This window comes from Hoplias malabaricus, chromosome 3 (assembly GCF_029633855.1).
Source record: "Hoplias malabaricus isolate fHopMal1 chromosome 3, fHopMal1.hap1, whole genome shotgun sequence".
Lineage (NCBI taxonomy): Eukaryota > Metazoa > Chordata > Actinopteri > Characiformes > Erythrinidae > Hoplias > Hoplias malabaricus.
The window spans coordinates 27,583,089-27,602,943 of NC_089802.1; the positions used below are offsets into that span (position 1 = coordinate 27,583,089).

Sequence of the window (19,855 nt, forward strand, 5' to 3'; positions counted from 1 at the left end):
GACATTTCCTACATATACCCAATAAAAGTATAAAGCAATAAATAAGAGATCGATTAAGCAACAAGATTTATTCACAAGGAAAAAGAGGACAGAAAACAACAGCAAATTAATAACAGAATCTGGGAAGCATTTGCATTAGGCTCCATTCTTGTTGGGAACCGGTTCAGACAGTAAAGTCACTACTGGTGAATCCAAACAAGTGAAGCCTGATTTTTGGTGTTTAAACGTGTGCCACTGACCTGCAGTGAGAAGCAACATGTTTTTGCATAAACAAGAAATATATGTAGTCTATGGAAGCCTATTCCAGCCAAAGACCACTTGCCTTTTAAAGTCTATGTTCAGAGTATAATCATTTATTTTCATCAAAATAATTAACTACTTATCTTACAATCCTGGAATATCCCAAATTAATAAAAGCAATAAAGAAATGTATTTATTTATTCATCTTTTGAAACTGTTCATCCTGGTGAGGGTCGAGGGGGTCCAGAGAAAGGCTGGGGTCATTAAGCACAAGGCAGGAAGTCATAAACAGTCAAAATCTCAAGTTAGTAAGACAATTATTTCCTGAGAATTTTATTATTTCAGTTTCAAAATACAAATCTGACAATCTGACATAATTGGTCTGTATTTTAAAACTAAACCCATATTGTATAGAGCTGTATGGCAGAACCAGAGATGGAGGATAACAACATTAGTTTTCTCCTGTTCGTGGTCAGAATGGGCTTCCATAGGAGACAGAGCATCTTCTACAAAAAAAACAAAATTTTTGGCAGGACTCAGACAGCTCAAAACTGCTTTGCGATGTTAAGAGGAACTGTTTCTGAAGTGCTATTTTGGGAAAAGCTGAACAGCATTTTTAAATGAACTCCTCTTCTGTTAAAAACACAGTGCTATTTACTTTGGTGCAGCAAGTTTGTTTATTACTGAAGCATGGGCCTCCACACTGACGTAACCTTGCAAGTAATGCCTTTCATTCATTCATTCTAATGTAGTGACTGGTGGATTCAAAATGCACTCCTTGTAGAAAGGTGATTCACACCCATTTTTCAAATTTTCCCCCATAATTCAGTGTATGGGAGATAAACAAAGTGATGGAGAGCACTCTGGTGTGCAGTGGTTGGTTCCAGTGGAAGTCAATAGAACCAGGTGTCTCCATGTATACAACACAACAAATCCAGCATTATTTATGAATTAGACAGAATTTCGAATCAGTGGACTTTCTGTTTATCTCTCAGTTATAAAGTAGAGTATACAGTATTGTAGCAGAATTGGAAGAGACTTTAACTGTTTGTGCAAAAACAGAATAGACGTCTGGCAGACTGCATAGTGTAGCACTCTTTCCCATCCCTGACCTCAACTCTAGACTCTAAACCGGATTCCAAGACTAAATGAGACCCAACTACAGTCTTAACTGAGGTCTTGTTTATGGGAACACTGCAGTTCAGCCTAATTTACAGACTTGAGTCTGAGGTTTACTTCAGCTGGAGGCTCACAAATTCAGGATACAACAGTGGAATAAAAACCATCATACCATCCCCTTAATGGCTGGCTGCTTTTGAAATTCCTTCCAGCATGTGTAACCGATTTAAAAATGTCTCCATTTCTTGGTATGTCTCATAATTCTCAGACCAAGAATTGTTCAGGGAAAAAGAAAGTGTAATAAATTACCCTGCAAACAAACATTTTAACATGAGCACAGACTTTATAAAAAAATAAAATACAATATAACGCCGTACCACAGCTTTGGAGAGGGATCTGTACATCAGGTACGAAATACTAGAGCGGTAAACTGCCACAGTGACACTGAAGGAATAATCTGGTTCATTTAAATCTAACCTCTATCTGCCGCTTTGTCCGTAAACGCTCACAGACTATCACAGCGAACCTTGCAGCAGCCAGCACACAGATTTAGTGTTTAATCTCCATATTTACTGTGACGTACATTACAATGACGTACCATTCTAAACAAACAATATATATTTCCTGTAATTATATCTGTGTTATAAAAGAGCTGTTATGCTGACACTTAATGGCTTGGATGTACCAGAGATTCTGCACTAAACCAGAGCATGCATTAAACACAGTGGGGACTCACTCTATGGCGCATTAAATGGTTCATTCAAGGGCTGCAATAAACATTAATCACCTTGATAAATAGGCAGTTATTATAACCGCTCCTTTACCTACGCAAGTCCACTGTACTCCACACAGGAACTTAATACAGAACTTAATTACTGATCTTCAAGGAAACTGCAGAATGAAATGTATCTGCTCCGAAAGCCTGACACGACAAAATTGCCCCAGTCGTCAAATGCAATTGAAATAAATGGAATAATTAACTGGAGATCGATCATTAAAGACGCAGCAGATGGAGATTAGATTAAAAACACTGAAGTGTCCCTTTAAGGGGGAGGAGGAGTTGGAAGACGACATGAGGAGAACTCAGAGGTCAGTGGCGAACTTTGTGAGGGCACCAGCGAGTCTCAGGGTAAAGGAAGCAGTGGACTGTCTTAAACCTGGGGATAAAAAAAAAAAAAAAAAAAAAAAAAAAGACAACAAAACCTCAGTAAGTCAGTGGTAATAAACAGCCCTTATATCAAATTTTTCATTTTAGCTAGTGGCAGTAACCACGTAGATAGAGTGCCAAAGTGTGGTGTTATAAATAAAAAATGACACGGATTGGTCTTATGGTGGTGTTATAGCAAAACACAGTGGGTCTAGGTCCAAATCTCCTGCCTCATGTGACATAGAAATAAAATTCCTCCCCCCGCCCCACCCCCGATTCCTCAGGTCAGATCCTACAAAAAAGCCTCATGAAGTTATAAGCTTCGCCCTGCTTAGATGTTGACCTAATATGTCACACAGATTTGAGCGCGAACTAGTCCCTGGGTTTTTTTAAATTATTCTTTTGTCCCAATTTCCTGCTTACACACGGCTAATGTTGGGATTTAATCCATCTACAGTACTTTTGTACAAAGCCCCGCCCCCTCAGATCGCTGTGGCCAAAGCAGAAGTGCCATTGGTCAAGAACTTGACTTTGCGAGTTCACCAAACGTAAACTGTGCAGAGTGTAGATATGACATCAGCATTAAATGTTGATTGAAATGACCACTGCTAACTGTATTAACATGACTGATTTCTCCTGTGAAGTCTAGTGTAGCCGCTGCTAAAGGCAGTAGTTAGGCTTTGTTCCCTATGCTCCCCACAATCCCACCCCAGCCAAGTGATGCTAAAACAATATAAACTCTGATGCCACTATACACTATGACACAAAAGTCAGTTTTATCTGATTACCTCGAAGGATCTTCAGCCAGCGAGAATCCTCCAGCGATACTGACCACATTCCTCCTGTTCTCGAAGCCACCGTAGCTCAGGGTCACCTATAGGAAAGGCAAATCCACATCACACAGACTTAAGACAGGCTAAAGTAACCACGTCTACTCTTGTGGGAGGCTGTATGCCTCACCACATTGCTATGAAGACTTAACATCGTTCAGATTCTGATATTGAACAATAAGATCCAAGTCACAAACACCACTCTAACTTGCCCAAAATTTACTAGAGGGAGCTGCATCACTGCAGAAAACACAGTTCCATCCACAGCCAAATGGTGGTGGGATTTACATCATTGTAGCCCATGCTTGGCAGTGGGCATAGTTTTGGTGCTGGACGTCTGCATTGTGTGGCGTAGACTGATGACTCTCTCTGGACAATCAGCACTCTGCAAGGTTTACACGCCTACTCGGCTTGCTCTGAACCACGAGAGAACAGCCACTAAACAAGAACCCGCTTTTAGAACCAGGACCTGATTTACCTGGCGGAAAGTGAAAACAGTCCAGTATGGACAGTGGGACTATATGGGACAGTGACCTGTTTGAGAATGCTGTCAGTGCGTAGTCTCTGAAGGTTCTCCAGATGAGAGTGAAAGAGCAGAGTGTGAGTGAGCGGAACCTCCAGCAAAGCCTCGATGATGTAGCCGACGGTGCAGTCGTCGGGGAGTCGGATTTTCTCCGCTGTGGTGATGAAGTTCCCCAGACTACAACAAACAGGACATCATCCAAAAACATCAGCAGGGAGTTGTGGGAGTATTGATACACAATATATTGGATGATTCTACTCCAACTCTCCAGTGATGAAGTAAACAGATTAAAATAAACTGAAGAGCAAGACATCACTAGAGAGGAGGGATTTGAGGATGCACAGGATTCACCACAAAATGACCATGTAACATGATGTGAAACTTTTTCTCAATATTTAAGTGAAAAATAGCATTGATCCTGCTTAATTTTTTCTTACATTCATGGTCACATTTAAAGAAATGAAGGAGCATATTTAAGGGATCACCAGAATCCACTGCTATTTTCAGTATGTCTAATTGATATTAATTACCATTAGAATGAATCGATTATTAAAATATTTTTTTATAGTATAAACCCGACATTCACACAGCATATACTGTTTCATAAAAAATACATGAGTTTAAAAGATCAACAGAGAGGATGTTTATTTTAAAACTCATTGTACCTTGCCCATGGACTCATCTTGAGCGCTAATCCTCGACTGATACAGAAACCTGCTCCTCCAGTGGCAAACCAGAACTTGACAGATGTCTGAAAAATAAAGAGACAGGCATGTTTGGATGGTCAATGGCTTTGACATCCTGTCAAGGAGGTTCCACCACTTTTTACATGTGCTTTCTCGATGTAAAGCACCACTCTTATTTAGCAGGCTGAAGATTCTCCAGAAGGGGGTGCTTTTAGCACATAAATAAAAAGCTGCACAAAAGTACTGTCCTTCTCTTTTCGCTTTACTGACAGAAACAATTTAGTTATATCTTTTGATTAAACCTATCCTTACTGCCTGTACTAAAGACCCTGACTCACCAATCCATCACTCTTGACCCTCTCGGCAGCGTGGATGGGGTGGTCCAGACTCGGCCGGCCCAAGTACACGTCCTGCGTGTGAGAAAAGGATGACAACAGCCGCAGCAGACTGGGGAGGATCACGTAATTATCGTCGTCCATGTGACAGAACCATCTACAGTAACATGGAGAGAATGGACAAAGAGGAAAGAGACAGATTACAGGACAAATACATCATATAAATACATCATATACATACATCCATACATACATATGTCCTGCTCAATATGTTAGTCCTCTTCCACTCTGTACTTTAACAGTCAGGACCCTGTCCACTGAGGTGAGGGAGTTCGGGATGTACAGATTCACTGCAGCACTGCTGTGTCTGATCCACTCGCACCAGCACAACACACACTAACACACCACCACCACCACGTCAGTGTCACTGCAGCGCTGAGAATGATCCACCACCATATCACACCTGCTCTGTGGAGGTCCTGAGCGCTGAGGAACAGGGTGAAATGGGGCAGAAAGTATGCAGAGCAACAGGTGGACTACAGATTGTAACTGTAGAACTAAAGTGCTTCTGTGTGGTCAGAATAGGTGAGAGAATGGACAGTGCATGTATTTGATGGCTGTATATGGACTAAGTAAATGCTCTGGGACGCGAAGGGGGGGAAAAAATAAAAAATAAAAAAAATAAAAAAATAAAAAAAAACTCTACTTTTTCTGTGATTCGATGAACTTGTCGTACTCCACAGACATCTTGCAGCAGAGCGCCTGACGAGTGTGAGCAGCTGAACAGTTGGTGTTGATGATGTTGCCACCTTGAATAAGAGACAAAAAAATAAATAAATAAAATCAACAGTAGATGAGATGAGGGGCTACTTACTGAACCTACACCACAAAATCTCCACATAAAAATTTAAGGGAAGTATTATTCTTTCATTATCTGTAACCGCTTATCCAGTTCAGGGTCACGGTGGGTCCAGAGCCTACCTGGAATCATTGAGCGCAAGGCAGGAGGGGGCACCAGTCCTTCACCAGGCAACAGACACACACACACATTCACTCACAATTTTGAGTCACCAATCAACCTACCAACGTGTGTTTTTGGACTGTGGGAGGAAACCGGAGCACCCAGAGGAAACCCACGCGGACACGGGGAGAACACACCGACAGTCACCCGGAGCGGGAATCGAACCCACAACCTTCAGGTCCCTGGAGCTGTGTGACTGCGACACTACCTGCTGCGCCACCGTGCCGCGTATATATATAAAAAGATATATTAATAATTCCTTGTTCAGTACTTATGCACATTAATGTGTGAATCTGGAGTCCACCAACCCACACAATGCGAAACAAGACCCCCCCCCCCGTCAGTTTTCTGTGTGGTTTAAGTCAGAAAACAGGATTATAACAGTTCTGATTCTGCTCCATTTCTGATGTTGAGTGCTGCGCCCCCTTGTCTGAGTCTGTCCAATCACAGCGCTGGACCCGTGTTTATGTGAGAGCACAGAGCACTGAGTTTAAATATAAATAAATTAAAAAAAATAATAATAAATAAAAAGCCGAAAACGGCTAAAAAACAGACCTTCTGCGCCTCGCTCCTCAATGCACTCACAGGTGGACACACCTCACATGGGCCAAGGCCGTTTAAGCAGCCTAGCTCTGCTGGCCATTGAGAGGACACTAGTCAAGTCCCTGGAAAAGACGCCTTGTTGGTACGACAGGGTCCCAGATCATTTTCTTGAAAAGGAACGGAGGGTAGAATTTACATATAAATAAACCGACATTTTATGATGTAGGCCGAAATTGAGCTTCCCCTCCTTGAAAGACCAGCATCTGCCACTGGCTGTTACATAGAGCAGTTTCTACAGTGCTGAGCCTGGAGTAGCAACAACAGAGGCTCTGTTCTCCCTGTTACAGTTCAGTGTAGACTCAATTATTCTGAAGCTGTAATTTTTAGGTAAAAATTGATTCTGAAATGAAGGCTAAACAGCTGATGTTTACATATGGACATGTTTTTAATAGAAGTTATTATGCATTACCTGCTTTCTTCTTTAGCTCTGGATCCTCGCCGTCCGTGAAGATAAAAGTCTGAAAGAGACAGAAGCATAAGTGTTTGCTCCCCGACCTAAAATACAATGACTCTAGTGTCAAAAATATATGGAGGAAAAAAGAGGTGTGAAGTTTTATGTTCTGAAAATTAGCAAAGCATAACAAGCAGCTACACACGAGCCTAACGTCCCCTAAGGTATAAAGTCCTTTTGCATGCTTTGGGGTTATGGAGCTCAATCTAATGCCTTTGAGATGATTTGTGATCCAGGACCAACCATCCAACATCAGCTGACCTTACTACTATTTATGTGGCTGACTGGCATCAAATCCTCACAGCAAGTCTTTCAACATCTAGTTTACACCCTTCCCAGGAGAGTGGAGCTCGTTACTGCAACAAAGAAAGACAATGTCTGTTAATGGGCTTCCTTTCAGGAGAAAAGCTGGATGCAGTAAAAACTTTGTAGGTCTAGAGCATTTCACAAGATTCATTTGACTGATCTGTCATTTCTCACAGTGGAAACACTCCGATTGCTTAATGCACAGCCCCCTGAAAGTCCACCATCTGCCAGAAACGTTGCTGCAACACTCAGCTGATGTAAAACAATGTGCTGTACTCCTCAGATGGTTTTTGAATAGCGCTCTGTCTTCTGAGCGGCTGCTGGTGATTAAGGAGTGGCTGTGAGTTCCTGTGGTTTGGAAAGACGTGTGCTAGGCAGAGACAGTTTTAAACATTAGAGTGATGCCCTCTGCATAGAAAGCACAGAGACACAGAGGTCCACTTCTCCAAAGGAGCTAATCCAGATAAATCCCGGGCTCTTAAACTGTGGGTCAGCGTCCCATATGGAGTCACTTGATTATTAGTCGTACAATTAAGTTTTAAAGTGTTTTTGTGGGACGTATAATCGTAATTCAACATTCAAAAATTTTCCCGCTCTTTCCCAAAGCAGAGCAGAGATCATTCTGAAATTATAAACTGTGTTTGTCGTTACAAAATAAGTGTAATTAGAGCTGAATTGTTCAGATTATAAAGTGTTGACTAACAATCACTTGACTAATAGTTTTAGACCTGAATTTACATCTACAAAGTGGAAGTAGGAGTGTCTAACAGAGTGGACACAGGGTCTAAAACCTCCAGCAGCACTGCTGTGTCTGATCCACTCGCACCAGCACAACACACACTAACACACCACCACCACGTCAGTGTCACTGCAGTGCTGAGAATGATCCCCCACCACATCACACCTGCTCTGTGGGGGACCTACTTTTATCCAAGAGTTACATAGTTTCTGAGGTTCGGAGCCCAAAGTAACAATGAATAACTGATTTTGAAGCTAGAATTTTTAGGTAAAAATATTACCCAATGTTGCTTTAAATGGCTACTTGAGTTTGACTGTAACCGAACGTCTGGTGTAAAAAAACTGATTGTGAAATACCCTGAGGGTGAAACAGTTTCTCAACATTAACACTGACGCAAGACATTCCATTCTCCAGATTATGTCAGCATTAAGCGTGCAACAGAGAGCTATAAACACATCCACAACATGCTCAACAACACCTCAAGAAGGAATACAGCACACCCCCCCAGAGCTGAATCTCGCCCCAGAACCCGGCCTCAAAAAGGGGGCTGCGTGACGTCCCTCAGCCTCAGCTTCCAAGAGGAGTACTTGTGCGAAAGCAAACACATCACATTGACGCACGTGTTTCCAGGTCTCAGGTTGCTGAGGAACTTCCTCTCTTAAAGCAGGGGTGAAAAAACAATCCCCCAGAAACATTCCCCCTCCTAACTGAAACCAGCCGAACCAGGCATGGAGCCAGAAGCTGCCTTTCCTTCCCTCTTCTGTGGCCCTCGCAAGCTGCCATCACCCATTAACACCTTTACAAATTTGCCATGTCAATTCACACTGCTCCTGCTGCCTCCTAATCTCTGTGCAGGGGCCATAAGCTAGAAGCATCTCCCTCGCGTGTGGCCTGAGCACTCGGGGAATGTCGTGAATGCCCACGTGAGAAGCAGGAGGAGGTGGAGTTGGTGAAGAAGGTGGAATGTGTGGAAATAAAAGAGAAGGAAAGTAGAAATACAGCCCAATCTGGCAACCGCACGACATAAACTCTGCTCCTATGCCGGAGCTGGTGAGGTGTCTCTAACAACAACCGTGGGCTTTGACAACCACAAAAAAGCCACTGGTAAAGTTAGGCGCTGTTTACTCATTGTATATTCTCGTGTTGTTGAGACTTTTTGGACTGAACACGGCTCTGCGCCCCAGTTCTCACAGAGACGTTTCCTTTGTCGCACTTTCGGATTTCTCTGGTGATTTTCCTCAGTCACCAACCCAAGGAGCATTTGAACCTCTTCAAAAACCCCTCGGGGGAATGTTACAAGTTGCCTTTATGAGTCTGCTGTAATTTCAGAAATTTTACAAATGGCGAGTCTGTGCTGAAGCTCTGAATTTTGTAGTGATTGACAGGTCTCTTTGGCCAATTAGCACTCGGCAGGGTTTCCACATCACAATTTAGTACCTTCTTGGCTTGATTGGAATGGTAAAGCGAGCAGGGACTAAGAAAAAAAGAACCTGGTTCCACGGTCCAGGACCAGAATAATGCGAATGGGTATACAAGTCTAATTTGAATGGGTATAAAAGGCTGTGGAGAGAATATGTCCCATAATAACAGGGGCAAGGCAAACGGCTTACCACACTCTTCATATACAAAGGTATTTAAGGCGATAATAAGCAGCAGCGATCTAGTCCTCTTTATGTTGTGGACTGAGAAGTGTCTCCTACCTGTTCCTTGGCTTCTGACACCCAAGTCTGAAAGAGCAGCTGCAGCCGTGACTTGTGGTACTTCCGAGTGGTTTTAACAGCGATAAAAATGTCCCTGAGCTCCAGGGGATCTCTGGAGCGAGAGCCTGTGAAGATGCGTGGACCCTGGGTTTGGCTGGGGATGGGGTCTTTGGCATTACTGCTGGCGTTTTGGGCTCTGTGCTCATCTCTGGGTTGGGGCCGAGGCTGGGGGAAGCTCCCCTGGCGTGGAGGAGTCTGTAAAGTGGGAATGAGCAGCAGCAGCAGGGCACACAGGGCCAAAGATCCCAGGAAGCAGCGTCTACTGATGCCAACTGGGGATAAATGCATTCTTCTGGTGCTCAATGCCAGCTCAGCCGCCAGGGCTTGGCCACCTCTTCTCTCCGGTGGCCATCTCTAGTGCAGCAAGCTGAGCCCTGGTAAAGTGGTAAAGAAGAGGTAAAGTGAAACATGGTTAAGTAACGGTGGGAAATTTTACCATCGAAACAATACTGTGTTTACAGTTACAGCATTTGGAATACAACATTTTCTAATCTTGGTAAAGATGTAGATCAATGCAATGTTAGGAGTCTTACCCAAGACTCTTACTGACTCTTCTAATCTGTAGCGTAGCATTACTCACTACATTACAGTAAGCTTTCAAATAATCATTGCAAAAGGATAAAACTCAGCTGTTCCACTGACACCTTGTGGAAAATAGGGCTTTCTATACGAAAGCTATTTAAACATGACTGCCCCCATGAGGATGACCCGCTCTCCAGAGCATATACAGGTCCCTTCAGGACCGATAAAGCCACAGATGCTTTAGTACATGGGAAGGGGAGGTAGGAAGGAAGGTTTCCTAGACACCGTCTAGGGTTACATAGTGCGGTTTCTGCAGTGCTGAGCTTGGAATAGCAATGACAAAGGCTCTATTCTCCCTGTTACAGAGAGGAGAAACACAAAAAAATAGTGTCCTTCTGCTGCTGCCAGTCACAGTTTAAAGTCTGAAATCTTACCTAGTGTTCCTTTAAAACATAGCTGCCCCCGTGCAGGGGACCCGCTCTATGGAGCATAAACTGGTTCATTCAGGGATGACAAAGCAAATAGGTTTCTTCACAGGAGTTGCACTTTGTAGAAGAAATGTAAATATGGCAAATATTGAACTTTATAGTTGTTGTTTGGTGGTAATTATCTTATTGCTCTTTTAAAAAAACTCCAAATAAGTCACCTGTATTTAAAACCAAAACAATGGCAGTTCTTCAGGCTGGAGAGGCAGCTGCTCATGAATAATCCAAAAGCATTGTTTTCGAGTAAAAAGGGACTAAAAATAAAGCCTTAACCGGCAGCTAAGGATGTTAAAGTTGTCCAGAAGGCGAAGAAGAAGTTAATCTTAGCTTTGTGGAAGATTTAGGACTGAAACTTTTCACTTACCACAGAAAAGCAGATGTGGAGCACTTGTACTTCTCTCGCTCAGCACCTTTGTCTTCATCCTCAACACTTCGGACATATATATGCTATAACTTATATAAACCAGAATACAAAGCTCCCGAAGAGGATAATACACGGCTTTTCTAAGAAATAAAGACCCCACTGTGCTCAACGGCAAACACAGTATAACATAAACACACCAGTCCTACTGTTAATGTCCGTCTTCTTCAGCAAAGCAACTCCTAGAGTTTATATATCCACTCTACAGCTGACTGGCCTTTCTTGTACACACTCACCCAGTCACTCACACACAGTTGTGGACACTCACACACTCAATCAGTCACTCATTCACAGCTGTGGACAGTTTCACACACTCACCCAGTCACTCATTCACAGCTGTGGACAGTTTTACACACTCACCCAGTCACTCATACACTCACCCAGTCACTCACACACAGTTGTGGACACTCACACACTCCATGTGTGTGAGTGACTGGGTGAGTTTGTGGTTGACTGGGTGAGTGTGTGAAACTGTCCAGAGCTGTGAATGAGTGACTGGGTGAGTGTGTGAAAGTGTCCACAGCTGTGAATGAGTGACTGGGTGAGTGTGTGAAAGTGTCCACAAATGTGTTTGAGTGACTGGGTGAGTTTGTGGGTGAGTGTGTAAAACTGTCCACAGCTGTGAATGAGTGACTGGGTGAGTGTGTGAAACTGTCCACAGCTGTGAATGAGTGACTGGGTGAGTGTGTGAGTGACTGTCCACAGCTGTGAATGAGTGACTGGGTGAGTGTGTGAAAGTGTCCACAGATGTGAATGAGTGACTGGGAGAGTATGTGAAACTGTCCACAACTGTAAGTGTTTGAGTGACAGGGTGAGTGTGTGAGTGAATGTGCGAGTGTTTGAAAGTGTCCACAACTGTGTGTGAGTGACTGGGTGAGTGTGTGAAACTGTCCACAGCTGTGAATGAGTGACTGGGTGAGTGTGTGAAACTGTCCAATGCTGTGAATGAGTGACTGGGTGAGTGTGTGAAACTGTCCACAGCTGTGAATGAGTCACTGGGTGAGTGTGTGAAACTGTCCACAGCTGTGAATGAGTGACTGGATGGAGTGTGTGAGTGTCCACAACTGTGTGTGAGTGACTGGGTGAGTGTATGAGTGACTGGGTGAGTGTGTAAAACTGTCCACAGCTGTGAATGAGTGACTGGGTGAGTGTGTGAAACTGTCCACAGCTGTGAATGAGTGACTGATTGAGTGTGTGAGTGTCCACAACTGTGTGTGAGTGACTGGGTGAGTGTGTAAAACTGTCCACAGCTGTGAATGAGTGACTGGGTGAGTGTGTGAAACTGTCCACAGCTGTGAATGAGTGACTGGGTGAGTGTGTGAAAGTGTCCACAGCTGTGAATGAGTGTCTAGGTGAGTGTGTGAAACTGTCCACAGCTGTGAATGAGTGACTGGGTGAGTGTGTGAAACTGTCCACAGCTGTGAATGAGTGAGTGGGTGAGTGTGTGATAATGTCCACAACTGTGTGTGAGTGACTGGGTGAGTGTGTGAGTGACTGTCCACAGCTGTGAATGAGTGACTGGGTGAGTGTGTGAAAGTGTCCACAGATGTGAATGAGTGACTGGGAGAGTATGTGAAACTGTCCACAACTGTAAGTGTTTGAGTGACAGGGTGAGTGTGTGAGTGAATGTGCGAGTGTTTGAAAGTGTCCACAACTGTGTGTGAGTGACTGGGTGAGTGTGTGAAACTGTCCACAGCTGTGAATGAGTGACTGGGTGAGTGTGTGAAACTGTCCAATGCTGTGAATGAGTGACTGGGTGAGTGTGTGAAACTGTCCACAGCTGTGAATGAGTCACTGGGTGAGTGTGTGAAACTGTCCACAGCTGTGAATGAGTGACTGGATGGAGTGTGTGAGTGTCCACAACTGTGTGTGAGTGACTGGGTGAGTGTATGAGTGACTGGGTGAGTGTGTAAAACTGTCCACAGCTGTGAATGAGTGACTGGGTGAGTGTGTGAAACTGTCCACAGCTGTTAATGAGTGACTGGGTGAGTGTGTGAAACTGTCCACAGCTGTGAATGAGTGACTGGGTGAGTGTGTGAAAGTGTCCACAAATGTGTGTGAGTGACTGGGTGAGTTTGTGGGTGACTGGGTGAGTGTGTGAAACTGTCCACAGCTGTGAATGAGTGACTGATTGAGTGTGTGAGTGTCCACAACTGTGTGTGAGTGACTGGGTGAGTGTGTAAAACTGTCCACAGCTGTGAATGAGTGACTGGGTGAGTGTGTGAAACTGTCCACAGCTGTGAATGAGTGACTGGGTGAGTGTGTGAAAGTGTCCACAGCTGTGAATGAGTGTCTAGGTGAGTGTGTGAAACTGTCCACAGCTGTGAATGAGTGACTGGGTGAGTGTGTGAAACTGTCCACAGCTGTGAATGAGTGAGTGGGTGAGTGTGTGATAATGTCCACAACTGTGTGTGAGTGACTGGGTGAGTGTGTGAAAGTGTCCACAGCTGTGAATGAGTGAGTGTGTGAGTGAAAGGGTGAGTGTTTGAAACTGTCCACAGCTGTGAATGAGTGACTGGGTGAGTGTATGAGTGACTGGGAGAGTACGTGAAACTGTCCACAACTGTAAGTGTTTGAGTGACACGGTGAGTGTGTGAGTGAATGGGTGAGTGTTTGAAAGTGTCCACAACTGTGTGTGAGTGACTGGGTGAGTGTGTGAGTGACTGGGTGAGTGTGTGAATGTGTCCACAGCTGTGAATGAGTGAGTGGGTGAGTGTGTGAGTGAAAGGGTGAGTGTTTGAAACTGTCCACAGCTGTGAATGAGTGACTGGGTGAGTGTGTAAAACTGTCCACAGCTGTGAATGAGTGACTGGGTGAGTGTGTTAAAATGTCCACAACTGTGTGTAAGTGACTGGGTGAGTGTGTGAGTGACTGGGTGAGTGTATGAAACGGTCTACATCTGCGAATGAGTGACTGGGTGAGTGTGTGAAAGTGTCCACCACTGTGTGTGAGTGACTGGATGAGTGTGTGAATGACTGGGTGAGTGTGTGAAACCGTACACAGCTGTGAATGAGTGACTGGGCGAGTGTGTGAAAGTGTCCACAACTGTGTGTGAGTGACTGGGTGAGTGTGTGAGTGACTGGGTGAGTGTGTAAAACTGTCCACAGCTGTGAATGAGTGACTGGGTGAGTGTGTGAAACTGTCCACAGCTGTGAATGAGTGACTGGGTGAGTGTGTGAAACTGTCCGCAGCTGTGAATGAGTGACTGGGTGAGTGTGTGAAAGTGTCCACAAATGTGTGTGAGTGACTGGGTAAGTTTGTGACTGTCCACAACTGTGTGTGAGTGACTGGGTGAGTGTGTGAGTGACTGGGTGAGTGTGTAAAACTGTCCACAGCTGTGAATGAGTGACTGGGTGAGTGTGTGAGTGACTGGGTGAGTGTGTAAAACTGTCCACAGCTGTGAATGAGTGACTGGGTGAGTGTGTGAAACTGTCCACAGCTGTGAATGAGTGACTGGGTGAGTGTGTGAAACTGTCCACAGCTGTGAATGAGTGACTGGGTGAGTGTGTGAAAGTGTCCACAAATGTGTGTGAGTGACTGGGTGAGTTTGTGGGTGAGTGTGTAAAACTGTCCACAGCTGTGAATGAGTGACTGGGTGAGTGTGTGAAACTGTCCACAGCTGTGAATGGGTGAGTGTGTGAGTGACTGTCCACAGCTGTGAATGAGTGACTGGGTGAGTGTGTGAAAGTGTCCACAGCTGTGAATGAGTGACTGGGAGAGTATGTGAAACTGTCCACAACTGTAAGTGTTTGAGTGACAGGGTGAGTGTGTGAGTGAATGTGCGAGTGTTTGAAAGTGTCCACAACTGTGTGTGAGTGACTGGGTGAGTGTGTGAAACTGTCCACAGCTGTGAATGAGTGACTGGGTGAGTGTGTGAAACTGTCCAATGCTGTGAATGAGTGACTGGGTGAGTGTGTGAAACTGTCTACAGCTGTGAATGAGTGACTGGATGGAGTGTGTGAGTGTCCACAACTGTGTGTGAGTGACTGGGTGAGTGTATGAGTGACTGGGTGAGTGTGTAAAACTGTCCACAGCTGTGAATGAGTGACTGGGTGAGTGTGTGAAACTGTCCACAGCTGTGAATGAGTGACTGGGTGAGTGTGTGAAACTGTCCACAGCTGTGAATGAGTGACTGGGTGAGTGTGTGAAACTGTCCACAGCTGTGAATGAGTGACTGGGTGAGTGTGTGAAAGTGTCCACAACTGTGTGTGAGTGACTGGGTGAGTGTGTAAAACTGTCCACAGCTGTGAATGATTGACTGGGTGAGTGTGTGAAACTGTCCACAGCTGTGAATGAGTCACTGGGTGAGTGTGTGAAACTGTCCACAGCTGTGAATGTGTGTCTGGGTGAGCGTGTGAAACTGTCCACAGCTGTGAATGAGTGAGTGTGTGAAAGTGTCCACAACTGTGTGTGAGTGACTGGGTGAGTGTGTGAAATTGTCCACAGCTGTGAATCAGTGACAGTGTGAGTGTGTGAAACTGTCCACAGCTGTGAATGAGTGACTGGGTGAGTGTGTGAAAGTGTCCACAAATGTGTGTGAGTGACTGGGTGAGTTTGTGGGTGAGTGTGTAAAACTGTCCACAGCTGTGAATGAGTGACTGGGTGAGTGTGTGAAACTGTCCACAGCTGTGAATGAGTGACTGGGTGAGTGTGTGAGTGACTGTCCACAGCTGTGAATGATTGACTGGGTGAGTGTGTGAAACTGTCCACAGCTGTGAATGAGTCACTGGGTGAGTGTGTGAAACTGTCCACAGCTGTGAATGTGTGTCTGGGTGAGCGTGTGAAACTGTCCACAGCTGTGAATGAGTGAGTGTGTGAAAGTGTCCACAACTGTGTGTGAGTGACTGGGTGAGTGTGTGAAATTGTCCACAGCTGTGAATCAGTGACAGTGTGAGTGTGTGAAACTGTCCACAGCTGTGAATGAGTGACTGGGTGAGTGTGTGAAAGTGTCCACAAATGTGTGTGAGTGACTGGGTGAGTTTGTGGGTGAGTGTGTAAAACTGTCCACAGCTGTGAATGAGTGACTGGGTGAGTGTGTGAAACTGTCCACAGCTGTGAATGAGTGACTGGGTGAGTGTGTGAGTGACTGTCCACAGCTGTGAATGATTGACTGGGTGAGTGTGTAAAACTGTCCACAGCTGTGACTGGGTGAGTGTATATACATTATAAATATTATAAACATTAAATGTACTGAGCTACATCTGAATTTTTCTTCTCTCTTTATTCCTCCGTCAGATCGATCTGTCGAGGCCTGTGCCTCCCCCTCCAGCCCCTACAGTCGGTTCAGGAGTCCTGGCCTGGGGAGGGGAGTTTAACCCCCCTGACTCACCCCCAGATAGAGACTTTATCCCTGACTACATCATTACTGTGATCATTCCCCTCATTCTCGCCCTCATCCTCGGCCTCATTCTGGCCTACGTCATGTGCTGCAGGAGGGAGGGAGTGTAAGTGGTGTCCTCCGTTTCAGTACTGTTTTTAGCATTAGCCTTGTAGCCTCAGCCTTGTCCTTTGCCCTCAGGACAAACACCAGTTTCCCTTTAAAATCTACATTTACTTCCACTGAAAGCTATTAAAGAACACATTCTCCCCCTTTTAAACAAAACTACAGGTTTCAGCTCCTGTTCCTTTAAACATTAAGGAGTCACACACATCTCACCTCCGAGCGAGCAGGAGTTTCAAGCGAGGCACACACAAGCTCTTGTTTTAGCACACTTCTATACTTTCCACTCTCATTTTTGTTGTTTTAGCTCAGCTGTAATTTCTTCAGTCTTTTGTCTGTTTCATGTGGTTTAACCCCACCCTTTAGCTCTCACATAAACGCAAGTCCGGTGCTAGGATGCCACCTCTTCCCCCATCTACTCTTTCAGCACTCATTGCTCGCTAGCAGCTCAAAACACTCACAACGTTACATTGTCTCTGTCCTGTGAGTGAGTATTTCTGAATTATGGGGCACTGTGAAAAAATGCTAAACGATGCTGTTGTTGACAACTGTTAAAATGTGAATGCTGATGTATTAGGTGTAATACAATAATAAGTTTTCATGGGCTTCTTTGACTGCGTTCGTGCACTTACTTTCTTTTTCATTCTGCTCTTACAGTCAGAAGCGAGACGCAATGACCCCGGAGTAAGTATAAATCACCAACATTTCATCTGATAGCTTTGTTTTCTGTTATTCCACAATGGGAGAGCGTTTCTTATAAAGTGGCCAGGCCGTGGCTATTAGCACATGACCAGTTTATTATTAAAAAAAACATGGTTTATTAATGATATTAAATGCACTTAAGCATTCACTTTAACTCTTACTACTGTGCTTTGTTTGAATCCTTGTATACCTCCACCTTCTCTTTCCATTCCTCTACCCTCCCATCTCTCAGTATCCAGCTCTACCACCACCACACCATCCACGGGAACACCAGTGAGTTGCGAACGATGGCGGAGGGTCGCACAGCAGCGCCGCAGCCTCTTTCCACCCTGCCCATGTTTAACGCTCGCACTGGAGAGAGAGCGCCCCCTCAGTACCCCTCCGACAGCGTCCACATCCCTCTCATCATGGCTCAGCAGTGAGTCACAATGTCTTTGGTTTGTCTCACACTAGAGGGCGCTCCTTTCAGAAACCATCCACTGAGATCTTGCATCATTCTGTGTGGGACGTCATGGCCATATATGGAATTGTGGGTCTTTCTCCATGGGTCTGTTTACACATTAACTTGTGTTTTTTATCCGGATATTGTATTAACTTTGACCCGATACTGTTTACACTTGTCATTAAAATGCATCCCCAGTCTGACCCGATGACATCTGATTTTAAAAATCATACAACAGTGTTCATCATTTCCGTTCTCCTTCATCTGACCGGCTGTAGACATGCTTTCTCTCCTGCTCCAAGTATGTGATACGCTCTCAAACATCTGGGATAAACCTTTAAAACAGGCAGGGAATCGTCTGCAGCTGCTGGGATGATTCTGTGGTGGTCAGAGTCTCGACAATCTCCAGAAAAACACCTGCGCTGTCCCCACTCTCGACCAATGTGTTTCCACTTGTAGAACTCTATATGGACACGGAAAACACATTCTGTTTACACTTGTGTTCAATTTGGATGAGATCTGTCACTGACCACCTCTGAATGTGTCCGATCACAGTGCATCTCCGGGGTGTTTACACCTGGCTTTTCCTGCAGACAAATGAAATCTGAACGTGATCCAATCACCAAAAACACATTTTTATGCCAGGTGTAAACAGGCCCTATGATAGAACTGAATTGGTTTTGTATTATAGAGTAATCCAGCTTAGACCTTACATTATTCCTTACATGGGCATGACGTCTACAGAGTGACCTCAGTGGTCCAGAGGAATGCTCTGAAAATAACCACTGACATGGAAACAGTAGTTTTGGTAGCTACCAGTAATTCATCACTTCTTTATTTCCACAGGGAGCCTAACGTGGACACACTGCCCAGGTAAACCACTGTGGACACACCATAAATACACACCATTCTTTCATTCATTATCTGTAACCTCTTATCCAATTCAGGGTCGCGGTGGGTCCAGAGCCTACCTGGAATTATTGGGCGCAAGGCGGGGAATACACCCTGGAGGGAGCGCTAGTCCTTCACAGGGCAACACAGACACACACACACACATTCACTCACACCTACGGACACTTTTGAGTCGCCAATCCACCTACCATTGTGTGTTTTTGGACTGTGGTAGGAAACCGGAGCACCCGGAGGAAACACCAACTCCTCACAGACAGTCACCTGGAGTGGGAATCAAACCCACATCCTCCAGGTCCCTGGAGCTGTGTGACTGCGACACTACCTGCTGCGCCACCGTGCCGCCCAATACACACCATAACATCCTTTACTGTTGTTACTTGCTTACACACCTGTCAGCCACAACTGTCCACTGTAAACGTGCACTTTGTAGTTCTACAGTTACAGACTGTAGTCCATCTGTAGCTCTGCCCCTTCAAACCTGCTCTGTGGAGGTCCTGCCCACAGTAGAGCAGTAGTAGAATAAGGAGGTGGTTGTAATGTTATGGCTGATTGAGTTATACCATGTTAAAGGGGCAGTCAGCTGTTTTTGTCTTTTGTTTTTTCTTCACTTTATAAAACAGTGATACTACTGACCCCTAATGGTCTGGATGTGGCAGAGCTTCTCTAGTAAAGCTTTACTTTTTAATCAACGCTGCCCCCATGTGGGGGGACCCGCTCTGTGGAGCATAAGCAGGTTCATTCAGGGGCGACAGAGCTGTGTCTGTTGTGAGATGCTTTTATAGAAATAATAACCACAATAATATTGTTTATATTTAATCTCCCCCTCCCTCTCTCTCGCTTTATCTTGTTCTGTCGGCCTCTATCCCTATGGCTTGCTCTCATTCACTTTCTCTCTCTCTCTCTCCATCTGCGTCTCAGGAAGTGAAAGCACAGAGCTCGGGAACATGTTAAAGGGAGTTTCGTGGTGGAGCTGATTTTTCCTCCCTTTGTCTGGACTGTATGTATTTATTCAGTGCCTTTACCCATTGACCTGGACGTTATGAACATAGTCACTGTGCTGTAGATCTGTATGACGTAGACCACCCAGAGGGTCTGTTGTGGATGTGTGGTGCTGCATGTTGTGTTGTAAATCTTCAAAATTCAAAAGGAAAAATGTAATAAAGTATTAGAA

The 19,855-nt window shown here is 44.8% G+C and overlaps 2 protein-coding genes across 2 annotated transcripts; one reads left to right on the forward strand and one right to left on the reverse strand.

The window, feature by feature from the left end:
* Window positions 1-90: 90 nt before the first annotated feature.
* rfng (RFNG O-fucosylpeptide 3-beta-N-acetylglucosaminyltransferase) lies at window positions 91-11,406 on the reverse strand. The gene is made up of 9 exons (XM_066665728.1): window positions 11,132-11,406; window positions 9,701-10,134; window positions 6,914-6,962; window positions 5,587-5,689; window positions 4,884-5,037; window positions 4,525-4,610; window positions 3,871-4,036; window positions 3,295-3,380; window positions 91-2,516 (listed from the first exon to the last, which is right to left on the reverse strand). The coding sequence occupies exons 2-9, from the start codon at window positions 10,046-10,048 to the stop codon at window positions 2,450-2,452; spliced, it is 1,059 nt and encodes a 352-aa protein (XP_066521825.1). The 5' UTR covers window positions 10,049-10,134; window positions 11,132-11,406; the 3' UTR covers window positions 91-2,449.
* sgca (sarcoglycan, alpha) lies at window positions 10,446-19,827 on the forward strand. The gene is made up of 6 exons (XM_066663953.1): window positions 10,446-10,490; window positions 16,424-16,632; window positions 17,286-17,312; window positions 17,563-17,748; window positions 18,619-18,645; window positions 19,603-19,827. Exons 1-6 carry the CDS (start codon window positions 10,446-10,448, stop codon window positions 19,607-19,609), a joined length of 501 nt encoding a protein of 166 aa, XP_066520050.1. The 3' UTR covers window positions 19,610-19,827.
* The last annotated feature ends 28 nt before the right edge of the window (window positions 19,828-19,855 follow it).